Source organism: Notothenia coriiceps, unplaced genomic scaffold (assembly GCF_000735185.1).
Source record: "Notothenia coriiceps isolate Sejong01 unplaced genomic scaffold, NC01 NC01_scaffold00018641, whole genome shotgun sequence".
Lineage (NCBI taxonomy): Eukaryota > Metazoa > Chordata > Actinopteri > Perciformes > Nototheniidae > Notothenia > Notothenia coriiceps.
Genome location: NW_011351342.1, coordinates 371208 through 385737, shown reverse-complemented (window position 1 = coordinate 385737; position 14530 = coordinate 371208). Strand labels below are relative to the sequence as shown.

Genomic DNA, 14530 nt, shown 5'->3' with positions numbered 1-14530 from the left:
ACAGGGAGCCATTGCAGGTTTTGAAGGAAGGGGGTGATGTGGTCTCTGGAGCGGGTGTGGGTGAGGAGGCGGGCAGCGCAGTTCTGGATATATTGCAGTTTATTTAGAATTTTGGATGCTGCTGCAGTAGTCCAGTCTTGAAGTGATGAATGTGTGGATGAGGGTTTCAGCAGCCGGGAAGGAGAGTGAGGGGCGGAGGAGGGCAATGTTTTTTAGACGGAAGAAGGCGGTCCTGGTGATATGGTTTATATGTTTATTGAATTTGAGCTGGCTGTCAAAAATTACTCCAAGGTAGTGAATGTGAGGAGAGGGGGTTGGAGTGGCGTTGACGAGGGTGAGGTCGAAGTTCGGGGTGGTGTTGGTGCGGGATGTGGGTCCGATTATGATAATATCTGATTTCTCGTTGTTCAGTTAAAGGTAGTTTGTTTGCATCCAGGGATTGATTTCTGAGAGACAGTTGGTGAGTGTGGAGTGAGTTGTGGCAGTGATGGTTTTTGTGGAAATGTAGAGTTGGATGTAATCCGCGTAGCAGTGATACTGGAGGTTGTGGCGGCAGATAATTTTTCCAAGGGGAAGGATATAGAGGATGAAAAGGAGAGGACCAAGCACCGAACCCTGGGGGACGCCTTGGGACAGAGGGGCAGTGGAGGAAGTGCAGTTATTGATCAGAGAATTAAGCAAAGATCATTATAAACTTATTTCAAACGCAATACAAGGGAGACAAAGTAAAGATGCACAGTAAGGGTAGAGTGGATAATGATAAGAATTCATTTTCATTTTCATACAAGTATTAAGTATTTTTAAGTGTTTTGGTTTAATCTCCCCTCTCTAATTAGCATTTTTTCCAGACAGCTGTTTTCAGTGATTCAGCTCTATACACTACCTACACAGCGCAAAACTGCAGACAGGCAAAGTTAGTGACCAGCTGTCAGCTGAGAAACATAGTGGAGCATAAAGTAGTCAATATTGGATTGAATTCACCACCATTTTTGAAAAATGCTTAAAAAAAAGAATGTTGCTTTAAGGTTTCAGTCACAGTGAATGGAAACTTTTTTGCAAAGATTTAAAGGTAGGCCAAAGTGGAAGTAAAACATTTAGCTTTAGCACCCAACACTGATAAAGCCCATATGTGCCCTTACTCCCATCTCTATCTGCACTTTGTCCCCAAGAGATCCCTGTTAATACAAGCTTTCCCTATGTGCGAGCTAGATGAGGATATTCTCTTCCTGTTCCAGAAAAGAGAGGAGAGTTTATAATTTCAAGATGATGAGGTGGTTGGAAGAGCTTAAAGCCAAAACACTTCTTGTTTTCTCTGTAAGTTCTCACAGTGAGATGTGTTATCTCCAGCAGTGGAGACAGTGTACAGTAAAAGGTCTCTTTTAATCACTTTACAACCAATCGCATAGAGCCCATTGAGCCCAAAGTAGATAAGAATCATTTTATCTCACATTATGAATAACCAAGAGCCACGCCAAAGAGAAGTAATGGCCACTTCATTTGACTGATTCACTGATTGCTCACTCACAGGTTTGATAGCAGGTGTGCTTTTATTTCTACCCTGCGCTCAAACGCCTAAGAATACTTTTGGAATCATAGTTTTATAATCATTGCCTGAGGATAAGAGTTAAAAAAGTTAACTGCGCCAAACGGCAAACTATTTTTATCCCAGAACGTCCTCATTTTAAAAATAATCACCGAGTGCCGTTACTGTTTTTGGAAGGATTCAGGATTAATCATAATGGTCAGTGGTTATGGATGTTTGACATCAGTTGGACATATCCATCCTGATAAGCAGCTTGGCTTATTTTATGAGAACAAGCCTATTTTAAATTGGAGGGACACAGATTTGATTTCTGCAGTGACGGTCTGATCCTTTAATGGTTCCTGTGGCTTCGTCAAGGTCAGATGTCTGAATTGTCTTGTTAAGCTCTCCTGACTGCATTGCTTTGACAGTAAAGGCTCAGGTTGTTTAAAGGACACAAACAGAGGTACAAGAAAAGCTTCTGGGAATACAGTAAGTCCCTCATAGTTCCAGATTAACAGGCATGAAAAGAACATTTTATGTAAAAGGGGACATGGGGATGTGGGTCAGGTTGTGAGGAAAGTAGAGCTGGAAAAATTATGATTTGTAGATATACAGAAATAAATCTATAACAGTTAGGAATATTGATTAGTTTGTGTGTGGAGCCAAATAAATAAATAAGTGATTGTTCCAGCATCTCCAATATCCGTATGGTGATTATATGTCACCTTTGTTTTCATAGCTTGTTTCTGCTTTCTCCAAGTGGCATTAGCAATGGAAAACGTATCTGCATGTTTATCATATTGTCACTAAGGTAAACAATTACATTTTCCAATTTGGATATTCTTTTGGTTTGTTGCTTGTAGCTGATTTGGACAAACACACACTTGAAGCTGGTTCCAATCAATGCTGACCCTGCTTATATTATTCATAATCCATTCTTAAAGTTATTGATCTACTGTATTATGATGTATGACTCATGTCTGGACATTCAGGATTGCTCATCACTTGACCCTCCACACACATGTTCAGCATCTATCAGTCATACATAGATTTGTTACGATAATGCTGAACAAAATCAATGCAGGGAATACTGGAAGTATACACTGGGTGCAGACAGCTCCTAACACTGTCTGAATTGCTGGTTTGCTTGCCTCTGTATCTCAGTAACACAATGTCCCCTAAAATGACGGGAACTTGGCCCTGCTGTGCCTGCGGCCGTCTAAATATTAAGCTGCTCTCTCACCCGCTATTTTTCTCTTTCTCACCCACTCTGTGTGTTTGTATTGATAATGCTTCTCTGTCACAAAGCCTGTGTGCAAAGTCTCCATGCAAAACAGGCAAAACCATTTGAGCCGAACATGTAAGCTTTCTCCATCAGCGAGTTCCAACAGATCAGCAATTTCCCCCTGATGAGACACATTTACAAATAAGCATTCAAAGAGCGTACCCCCAAATGTAAAGAATGTCCCCTTTAAGGTCCCCTATTATACTGTTTTTCGTCAATATATTATAGGTCTCAGATATATCCAAAACATGTCTCTGAAGAGTTTGGCTCCAAACACCAAACAGATAATTGCATTATCCCATAATCCCCTCTGTTTCAGCCCTGTTTCAAAAGGGCTGATTCTCTGTCTGTTACTTTAGATGAAAATAAGGAGCCACTGCCCACGCCCCTCTGAGAGATATTTGGTTAAAAAAACACAATGGTGCTCAAGGAGGATATTCAGGTGATAAGGTGTGTGTGGGGGGAGGCGCGGGTTACATTGGTTGGTGATTGGCTAATGGTTACACAAGCCAAAACATCGTTATGACATCATAAAGTGGCCAAAATCTGATCAACTCATTTTCAGATTTTAGGTTTTTATATAAATGGATCAGGACAAAAAGTGAGCGAATCTATTTTCCTGAAACTTTCAGAATCTCTTTACACAGAGGGGACACATGGTTATGTATAAAATTCATGAAAGGGGATTTTGCATGATAGGTCCCCTTTAATGTTTCCTCTCTGCCTCTCAGGGAAGTCGCCCAGATCGACCAGTTCCTTCAGGAGACGGCGGCACGAGAAGCCAATGCCAAGGTGCGGCTGCAGCAGTTCATCGAGGAGCTGCTGGACCGGGCGGACCGCGCCGAGAAACAGCTGCAGATCATCAGCAGCTGCGGGACCACGCCCAACGGAAGCCTGGGGCGCTGCAGCCTGCAGAACTCAAAGGGCAACGGACGCCAGGTGAGGATATCCTGACGTGTGTCTTCTGTAGTATCAAAAGGTTGCATTTTACAGAATGCCTTGTGAGATATTTTGTTTCCTGTGTGTTAACGCTTGCTTTTATTTAGGGTATTTAAGACATGTTGTTTTCAGACTGGGTAACAAAAAAGAAAACCATATTTGTACATAACGAGTTTTAAAATGCTGAAGGACTTGGTCACATTGAAATGCTTGATTATAAACAAAGTGATACAAAATGTAGTGGGATGTTTCACACATTTAAATTATTTTGATACGTTAGATTGACATTTGTTTCTCCATAACGCAATATCATCAACTCAGAATTATTTCATACAGTATATATATTTCTTTTTGTGTTTGTTTTACCAGCATAGACACTTCAGAGCTCTCCCACAGTTCTTGAGGGGGCAGCTTCTTTCTTTGAATAGTGCTTAAGCATTTATTATATTGAGTTATGTCCCTGTAATGCAGCACAGGTCGAACCCATAATAGACGTTTGATAAACTGTCTGAACAGCTGCCTGACCCTGAATTATGTGCACACCTTTATTCTGTATGCGTTGGTTAACTCTTTTATTTTTAAGATTTTGGGACATGGAACAGGAATGTGCTCCCATTCAGTCACAGGAGCTTGAGCGAGATTGGCACATTCATGTTGTTTGATGAGATCTGACTTGACATTTCTGTTGCAAAGGTGTCAATGGAGTTGGGGTCACTGCTCTGTGCAGGCCCCCACACTATTGTGAGGGTTATGTCAGAATGAAATTAGAAGCTTAATACCTTCCTGTTTTGCATTCAGCATCACAATTGATAGAGAAGCACTTCAGCAGATGACCTGCTGACCAGGGTACTTACATAAAAAAGCAAGAGATCAACCCCCTGCCTCCAAGCTCTCCACATCTCCATTTGCAGCNAATAAATTCAAAGTGCGTTACATCGCAATAGAAATAATAATAATAATAATAAAGCGTCTTTGAGCACCTGGAAAAGCGCTTTGAAATAAAATGTATTATTATTATTATTATTATTATTTCTATTGCGATGTAACGCACTTTGAATTTATTTTGCAAATAATCTTGACTAGTCTAAAAGAAGGAAAATTATGAAGGATGGTTGAACCTGGTTGTACTGATAATCATATGCTTTGTGCAAAATCAGCTTTTATTTTTTTTCAAAAGAGATGAAGAATATTAACATCCCACACTTTTTAGTGAACTGCTGAAGTGATGAGGTTCCTGATACCGTTATGCAAAAAAAACAAACACTGAATATAGAAGGAAGACAGATGCTGGTTGAAGAAGCGCTCCTATCCAAATAACATGCATTAGCTAACGGCCGCAGCAGATTGATTCATTCGACTGTATATGATGCATCTGATTACGGCACACAATTAACGAGCCCAAGTATCATTTATTTTAATTCAATGATTGGAGCTGTACCTAATGTGGTGTATAATTAAGCAGCCTGAAGCGAAGGTTGCTGCTCTCATTATTCAAGGTAATAAACAGAGAGCAATGACTGAGCATTGTATTTGCTTCAGCCTCCAGTATAATGACATATGGCTGTCTCATATGCTATTAAAAGAGCAGGAAGGTTTGAATGTACAGTACCTCACATTGTGTTTTGGAATCCAAATTGCAATACATTTGTAATTAGTCTTCATTAATTATTCAACGGTATTAGATTTTTGTTTCGTTACTAGAGACAGATGCACCAATCCCACGAGGAGGAACGTTTTGAAGGCAACACAGGAAAGCCTTTCTCTGTGAGTAAGAAATGCATGGATAAAACAGACCGCCTGGCAGCTTAACCGCTGAGCTGAAGAAACCTCACTCAGCGTGGAAATCCTTACGGAGAAGAAGCAAGGGAATCAGGAATTTGATCGAAAGACCAAGGAAGATGTTGAATACTGGGAAAAGGGGGAGAAGAGGGAAAATATGTCTCCTCATTGGATCCCCAGAGACATGCAAATCTGCAGTCCTGTGGAAGCAGAGAGCGCAGGAGGTTTGACAGAGGGATGTGGCTGCTTCCTGTTGTCAATCCTAATTTCAACATGCACACTCAGATGCACACACACACACACACACACACACACACACACACACACACACACACACACACACACACACACACACACACACACACACACACACACACACACACACCTCAGAAAGGAAGCCTCAAGGTGAGAAACATGCCCTCCTGTTTACCCGGACGCTGGGGGAGCGGGATAAAGAAGACCGCCATCTTTTCTCGCTGATGAACACGCAGGTTGTTGAGTCTGTGGCGTGGATCAGAGAAAATGACTCGCCGGTGGTTCCTCGTCTTAATAACCGACATGTGTGTTTGTGGGTGACACAGAATTTGTCTCCTCTCTATCTTCACTTGCATCTCCTCTCCTATAGTCTATTCCTTGTTGTTGTTTTTTTTACACAAATCCTACCATTGTGCCTTTTATACAGAGTTATGACATGATCTTTACTTATTTTATATGAAAACAGCTCAGAAGTGAGAATGAAATCTCAAATGTACCACACTGTCAGCTCTTTGTTAATTCTAGACTCACAGGATTTGTCAGTGTATCTGCTATTCTCTGTATATCTAGTATGTTCAAAATTGAACCAATGGTCTAACCACATTGTGTAAAGATCAAGGGGTTCAAATAAACATTATTATGTGTGAAACAAATCTTTCATTGTGATTAGATTCTCTAAAGCAGGGGTCTCGAATTCAAGGCCCGGGGGCCAAGTCCGGCCCGCGACTTCATTTTATGTGGCCCCGCAAGAGCTTGCAAAGAATATAATACGTTTATTATACGGTTACATGCCACTTTACAGAAGCAGCTTGCTCATAAACTACATGTCCCACAATGCATCTCGTTGTGTGACATGCGCACTGAAGAGACTTGCAATTATTTGCCTTGGCCTTCTGCTTTCAGACGTAATTAATTACTAAGTTATTATCCTATCCGATAATAATCTAATTCAGAGGCAATAATGTAATATAATACATTATTTGATATATATATATTATATATTTATATAGTTACAACCGGCCCTTTGAGTGCAACCTTTAAGCGAATGTGGCCCGCGATGAAATTTAGTTTGACACCCCTGCTCTAAAGGCTACATTAACAACAATGGATATCATTATAGCTGGGAGATGTGTCTGGTGTGTAAATACAGCAATATATTGATGACTAAATCTAAAATAAAAGACCTACAAATATTATTTCACAACGCACCACTTCCCCATAACCACCACCTCCAGGACGTGCATGAGTTTCATCCATTTCCTGCTCCACCAGCACCAGCCTGTGGACTCTGGGGGATCCGCTACTATCTCTTATCTTTGTATCGTTACACACTACGATTGATTTAACATTATATACAACAGCTTAACTCTGAAGCAAACAATAAGCCTCACTAAATCCTTACACAAACACACAGCAGTTGAGATAGGATCAATACCTCCGATTAAAAAAAATAAGGTCATAGTTCCACATTTTAGATTTACCACACATTCCCCTTCAAAGCCAAAACAACAAACACTGGTCCTGTTCCCTGCTGTTTCTCCCCATGATACTAAAATAAAGGGCTTGCTTGCATGAAAGCCATTTAAAATCTGATGCCTTAGTGCTGCTTTAAGTTCTTCGAAATAGAAAAAGGTCCAATCATTTAGACGTTAAAGCTTGCTTACAGAAATGTAGGCGACAGTTATTTATCAAACAAATGAAAATGGGCTTTGTAGACCTCAATATATGTCCCATGCTACTGCATATGCAGAGGGACATAATGAATCCTTAACTGACCATGTTTCATTTGCCTTACACTTAACAGCCATTACAAATAGTCTAGTATAGCAAATACATCCAGCTATAACAGGCGTGATTAATAAGGTATGGATTCACTTTAAATGTTAATTACAATCACTGGTCAGCAGCCTTTCACAGTTGTCATCCTCTCCAGCCATTAATTCAAATATTATTCCTCATTAAAATTTAAACGCAGAGATGATTGACTGAAAGGCCTGTGTGAGGAAGAGGAGGCTGTTGCATGATAAGAGCTTTTCTCAGCTCCAACAAAGGACAGCTGCTCGTGTTTTGACACCTGGATCAAATGGCGATTTTTTTTGTGGTGAGACAGATTCAGGGGGCTACATTGTGTCATCATGTCATAATGTCACACATTTTGTATGCATAGCACGCAGAAGATAAAGGCCGCATGAGGAGATGTGTGCAGAGTTGGCTACATGAGACGGAGATGTGAAGGAGACAAGGATGAAAGGGTGAGAGAAAAGGGATGATGAAAGAGAAAGAGAGGCTGAAATGCATAAAAAGCCTCTCAGAGACAAAAAAAAAAGAAGCCTGACTGGTTTCCAAAGAAACCACTTATCCACATCTTGGCTCTGATCAATCATGGGAGAGTAAATATTTAAACGTGGCTCCAACCAGTCCTATCAAAATGTAAACCCCTTACAAGTGAAAGATGGCCGAATCACCCAGAGATACAACGGCGAGGTGATGGTGTGGAGCATTGACAGAAATGACAGAAATGGCAGGAAAAGGCAACTTGAAATTCAGCTGTCAAAAAAAAACGGAGAATAATTCTGTCCTCTAACTCTTGTTTGCAAATGATGATGGTGCAGCTGGAACAAAATAGGGGAAGAATAAATATGGAAACAAGTAGGGCTGCAGTTTAGGGATGTCAGTCGTGAAAATGCCAAAGAGCCCAATGTGATGTCTTCATATTTCTTTTTTGCCCAAAACTCTGAGATATAATCTTCACAAAAAACTGGCTAAAACCAGAACGTTTTTAGAATGTCGATAATCAGATTTATCTTCTAATAGAGCCTCAGGTTTAACTAACAATTATTTCATTTTAGATTAATCTGTCAATTATTTCCAAATAATAGTTTGATCCTTTCTTTCAGAAAATGTCAGTTATTGGTATAAAATGTCCATCCCAGTTTTAAAACGACTACGGTTATTTTTTTAATGACCACTTTTTCAGTCCAAAATCAAATATACTGTTTTACATAATTGAGAAATGTAATTGTCTGCCCTTTTTGCAAGCAATACTTTGAATTGGTTATAAAAAAACATTTCTGATATTTGTTTTTATTACCAAACAAATCAGTCAGTTGCATATTGACTTGTAGATGTGGCTAAATGTGTCGGCCCTTGTGAATAGACACCAGCATCACTTATTCAGCTCTCTGACAGCTCAACAGTTTGAAAAAAGAGAAAAGAAAATCATGACAGCACTGTCTCAATATCAGCTGTCTACAGAACCACACATATACTGAACCCCAGTTCATCACAGTCCTATCAGCTAACAGTGTAACATGCACTGACAGTCCTAACAAAATGGGAAAGAAGACAGACGAGTCCACTGAAGGACTGGTTAAACTATCCTTCCTGTTCCTCTTTTCCTTCGTGCTCAAAGCTATTCATCCAGCCTCAAGGACACGCATGTCAGTTTCTTCCATCTTATGTTAGAAATAAACAGTCCTCGCTCATAAATCCTGCTCTATCTGAGGGCTAACATGCATGCGCTACATTCTGGGCTATTTAATATCATGCAGAAGCCTTTCTTATTATACGCCACTTCATATCGCTGCTGGAAATCTGGACGCAGTCCGTACTCAGAGTATCATCCTCTATAAGCTGCTTTATATTGTACATTATAGCTGAATAGCTAACTGAGGATATCCAGTCCAAGCAAATGAGCTCTGTAAGTACGTCAGAATGCAGTGTGTCAAAGAATGTTTTGACATTTCAACATATTACACATCAAGAAATAGCGTGGAAGTGTTTGGTGTCGATGCTTTTTTATGACATTGGATCACCAATGTTTAGGAATATTATAAATATTCACTGTGCTTTAACATTTGATTAAAACCCAGGACCTTGAGAACGTCCATCTTCACAGGAGTATTCAAACTAATTACATTCTGAGATGTATTGCAGATCACATTCTTACCCTGATTTCTATTCATTAGAGGGCCTTGGAAGTCCCGCCACGCTAATATTGCACGCTCCCCTCTCTTTTAGAAACTGCCGTTAATGAGGCGAGTTCACTCTCTCTCCACCCTGACAGCTTCGCTTTGCATTCAAGATTGCTGCCCGAGCTTGCTTATCCAGAGGAGGCACAGCGACAGCAAATAGCCAGACTCCTGCATGCTCTGTGGAGCCCGTATAGCCCCCGGCTTTTATATGCTGCACAGGGCACTCTTACTCTATCATAGCTGGTTGTAGGAATAAATCAAGCCTTAGAGTTGTGGTCTACTGCAGTAACTGTGTGTGTGTGTGTGTGTGTGTGTGTGTGTGTGTGTGTGTGTGTGTGTGTGTGTGTGTGTGTGTTGAAAACCTGACAGCAATTGTACTGCTCTCCTCCTCTTCCTCAATACAAAGCCGATGAACAGCTGCACAATTTAATTCAAACATCTGCAATGCTGCATCACTTAGTCCCTGCTCTGTTTGTACAGCACATGAGGAGAGTACAATAAAACCCAATCTGAAGCAACAATGGTAAAACACACAGCCTAATTATCACCTTCCACACACAAAGGACCATGTTAAGCTTCACAAAGGAAGTATTTGTTGTAGTGCTGCATCCAACAATTATTTATATTGTCTTTACTTTTCCAATTATTTTCTCACTTAATTGGTTCCATGTGTTCCAGCCTCTTTGCTTTCTATTATTGCTCTGCACGCTTTTAAATGATCTCAATGACTTTGTAATTTTAATCCCCTTTCTATTCTTTTCAGGGTGACTTTGTAACATCTGTGCAGGGACTCTGAAAAACAGCTTCTTGTCAAACTGTGGCACATTTACAGCAATGCTAATTAATGTGCTCTGCCTATGTTAAATACCTTTTAAATAAAATAAAACACTGTAACACACAACATTATTGCTGTTTTGTGCACTTAATGCTGTCTTCAAATAGCTATTCTTTTCTGATTGACAGACCAAAACTAATGAATAAGAAAAAGAACAGCAGCAAATCATGTTTGTTATCTATGCATTAATGACAATTCTCAAATGATAAATCAATAACTCAAATTGATGCAGAACATTTCATTTAGTCAATTGACTAATAACCTAATTGTTTGAAGTCCAACTGGTTTTAGGGCTGGAGTAATGGTCTTCTCAGATTGCACCGGTCTTAATATGACTATAAAAAACCATGGACAACTCATACAAGCTTTTCCCACAAGAAGACAAACAATTAGGGATTAAAATGAAAGTAGCAGGGTTCATACACTTTTTCACCAATGATTTTAAATGACTTCTCCATGACCTTTATCTCATTTTCCATGACCAAAAAAATGACTCTTTCTCAGCGGTACCACTGAAACATTTTTATTTTAACATGGTAAGCTGGAAAATAAGGTCTGCATATGAAACATGTTGTGCCTATCTAAAACAAATCAAGGCTAACTAGCTCCTACAGACTAGCCACTGTAGACTAGAGGGCGTGATTGTAAAACTCTCTCACCAGCGAAATACCTCGACAGTTAAATGCCATTTTACGTTTCATTACTATACGATACAGTATTTATTATCATTATAGTATTACTATTTCGGCGATTAGATAACATATAAATTATATTTGATGCAACTTTGGTTACATTTCCATGACTTTTCCAAAACTTTGGGAAAAATATTGTTTTCCATAACTTTTCCAGGGCCTGGAATTAGCATTTTGAATTTCCATGGCTTTTCCAGGTTTTTAATGACCGTAGGAACCCTGAAGTAGTGATTATCTGACTGCTACTGGAGCAAACAGTATTATTGTTTGCTTTTCAGCGGGACCCCGCCATCACTTCCATGTATGAAACAGATCACAAACTGAAGATAAAGACCTAAGTTAATCAGAGATATTCTTTAAAATGATACTGGAACAATGATACCACACAATAGCCATGCTAGAGATTAAAATACTTTCATTGAAAGTCAACAACAAACCCTGCTGTGCCATCAAGCAAATGTAAATTGCTGGAAAGATTAAGACATTATTCGACATATTTCTGAGACAGACACAATATGAGGCTGTTTTCATACTTTGTGAGTGTGCAGCACGCTGAATGACGGAGATAACCGTCCCATCATTTTTCATTTCTCCTCCGGCTCCGGTTTCTGCTGATTACAGCTGCTCTCATTTATTGCAGCCGCTATCAAATCACTTAACAGCCGTGCTTGACAGACTCTGTTATTCATTTAGTTATGACTGCTACAGTCTAGTGTGATGTTTATCACTAAGTGTTTGCAGTGACTGTTACAGAGTGAGCATGGTGTGCATTTTTGTGTGTTGTTGTTTGTGTTGTGTACAAACTAAACTGCAGCCTGACATTATAATGAAGAAAATCGAACAGCATCTGAGGCGTCTTGTATGCTCTTCATACTTATTTACAGCAAGTGTAGAATAAATGATAAGGGTTGTGTCGTATTTTCAGCTAGTGGGAGCTTTCTCTGGTTGCATAGCAACACATAGAGAGGTGACTGGCATGTTTAGCATTTGACAACACTGATGTGCAACATGAGGCGTACATTTCTCCTTGAAGGAGTTTCTGCGACTTTGTGCGAAGTCACTCGACATTATCAAAGGTTGTTCAAAGAATCAGCTGAGTGTATGGCAACCATGTTTATCCAATCGGCTGCTCTGTGTCTGTTAACTTCTGCTCAGTCATCAACCCTGCTGAACATTCACCGGCTCTGATGCTCTTTTTCCACCTCAGACCTACTCTGTGTTTAAGAGTCTGAAAGAGCTTACTGTTTGACTGCCAGCCTCTCCTCTGAGTTTGTAATGTGAGTGTGTGCTGTGTGTGTACTGTGTGTGTGTGTGTGTGTGTGCTGTGTGTGTGCTGTGTGTGTGTGTGTGTGTGTGTGTGTGTGTGTGGTGTGTGTGTGGTGTGTGTGTGTGTGTGTGTGTGTGTGTGTGTGTGTGTGTGTGTGTGTAGTGTGTGTGTGTGTGTGTGTGTGTGTGTGTGTGTGTGTGTGTGTGTGTGTGTGTGTGTGTGTGTGTGTGTGTGTGTGTGTGTGTGTGTGTCTGACTGGGCTGCAGGCATGACTAGGAGGCAGTCGCTGAGCCGGGGCAGGGTATGCCCTTCCCAGTCTGACGCTGCCACGTTTGGGATGCACTACCACAGCTAACCTTTACAACCGAGGGGCGGGACTTAATTAAAGAAAAGCACACTTGTCTTCTGCTCTTTCGACCGGATGAAACACTGTTTTGTATCTTACCATCACAAGATCAGCCAGTGCAACTTCTGTTACAAGTTCAGCTGTCTCTGCAGGGATGGGAAAAATAGAAGGATTTTGTAACATTGACAGACAACAAAGAGACACTTTGAGTCAGCTCTAACCTGCAGGATCCAAGAGGAACGACTACATGTGTTCATATGTATTGTCAATTACTGCAGCATCACTGAACGCACGCTATCTCAAGAGCAGTGAAACTTAATGGACGACGCTCAAAACAATTAGTTGATTAACCTTATCAACAAACAACACATTATTGCCTGATAAAAGTTGTTTCTCTTTCTCTGATTTTTGCGACTGGGAAATAAAATGTGGATGCTTTAGAGCCGCTGGACGGCCTTTAACGTGAGAATCACTACAACGGTAAAGCCGCAAAGATTCTGGAAGACAGATGGAATGAACACTGGAAACTGACATCATCAACTTTCTATGAACACATCACATCGGCCGCCAAAGACATTTTTGAACAGAGACATGGGATACATCTTCCTCTGTGTACTGTACCAGCATTTTTCACATGGCTGAAGCTCCAAGCTAAGGTCACATGATAACAATCAAGTCATGCATGGCATCAGTTTTATCAATATGTGAAAATGATTGACTTTATATCCTCTGATATTTTAAAGATGAACTTGTAATTGAAATGAATCAATAGATTAACGGGTGATGAAAATGATTGGTAGTCACAGCCGTACATGACACATATTATAATGCCTCACTATTAATATCCAAAGGTAATTTACATATCAAAGACCTTTGATATGTACATTACCTATGATACCTTAACAAAGAATCACACACATACATACGTTGCAGTGCCATGTGCAGTTGTGTGTTTTTGATGAGATTAGACGCCTTGGAGAGCGCCTTTCTGTCCCAGACCTACTGTTGACATTCAGGCCTGATAAAGAAAGCGAGTAGAAGAGATAAAACCCCAGAGGAAGATAGAAAGACGAGGCTGGCTGTCCTTTCAGATAAAGACACAGCACAGATACCAGGTGACTCTCATATGAGCCTTGGATGACACTTGTTGATCACTTTAACAAAGGAAATAGACGTGAACATTGCTATTGTGTTTGAGGATATTTAAGTACTACACCTCAATCTACACAAGTAGTCAAAAACGACATGATTTAAAGCCTTCTTTTCCCGTTACATTGTTATTGTGCCTCGAAATTCCCTTCTGTAAACATTGTCATTAATAATGAATAAGAAACTGTTTGACTTTTGAAATTGGTAGAATATTTTAATGGAAATTCAAAGCATCTATAAAAACCTCATTAGTGAGAGAGGAAGAAGGCAAACCAATTTGTAAAATATAATAGGATGCAATATTTTAATGTATTGCCTTTCATTTCAACATAAACGTAATGAATGTTTGCTTCTAGCCTGTCAAACTGAATACAGCACCAATGTTGGGACCACACAGTAAATTACTCCAGTATTCATTTCAATAAAAGCTCTGAAACTCCGGTCTCACTCGCTTCAAGTGGCATTCTGCTGGAGAGCTTCAAAT

The 14530-nt window shown here is 40.1% G+C and overlaps 1 protein-coding gene across 1 annotated transcript in view; it reads left to right on the top strand.

The window, feature by feature from the left end:
- fbxo41 (F-box protein 41) overlaps positions 1–5558 on the top strand; it is a 16966-nt gene extending 11408 nt beyond the window's left edge. Inside the window, exons 6-7 of the mRNA XM_010777822.1 lie at positions 3542–3749; positions 5451–5558. Of these exons, the coding sequence (XP_010776124.1) occupies positions 3542–3749; positions 5451–5558 (316 nt within the window). The remainder of the gene's footprint in view (positions 1–3541; positions 3750–5450) is intronic.
- The last annotated feature ends 8972 nt before the right edge of the window (positions 5559–14530 follow it).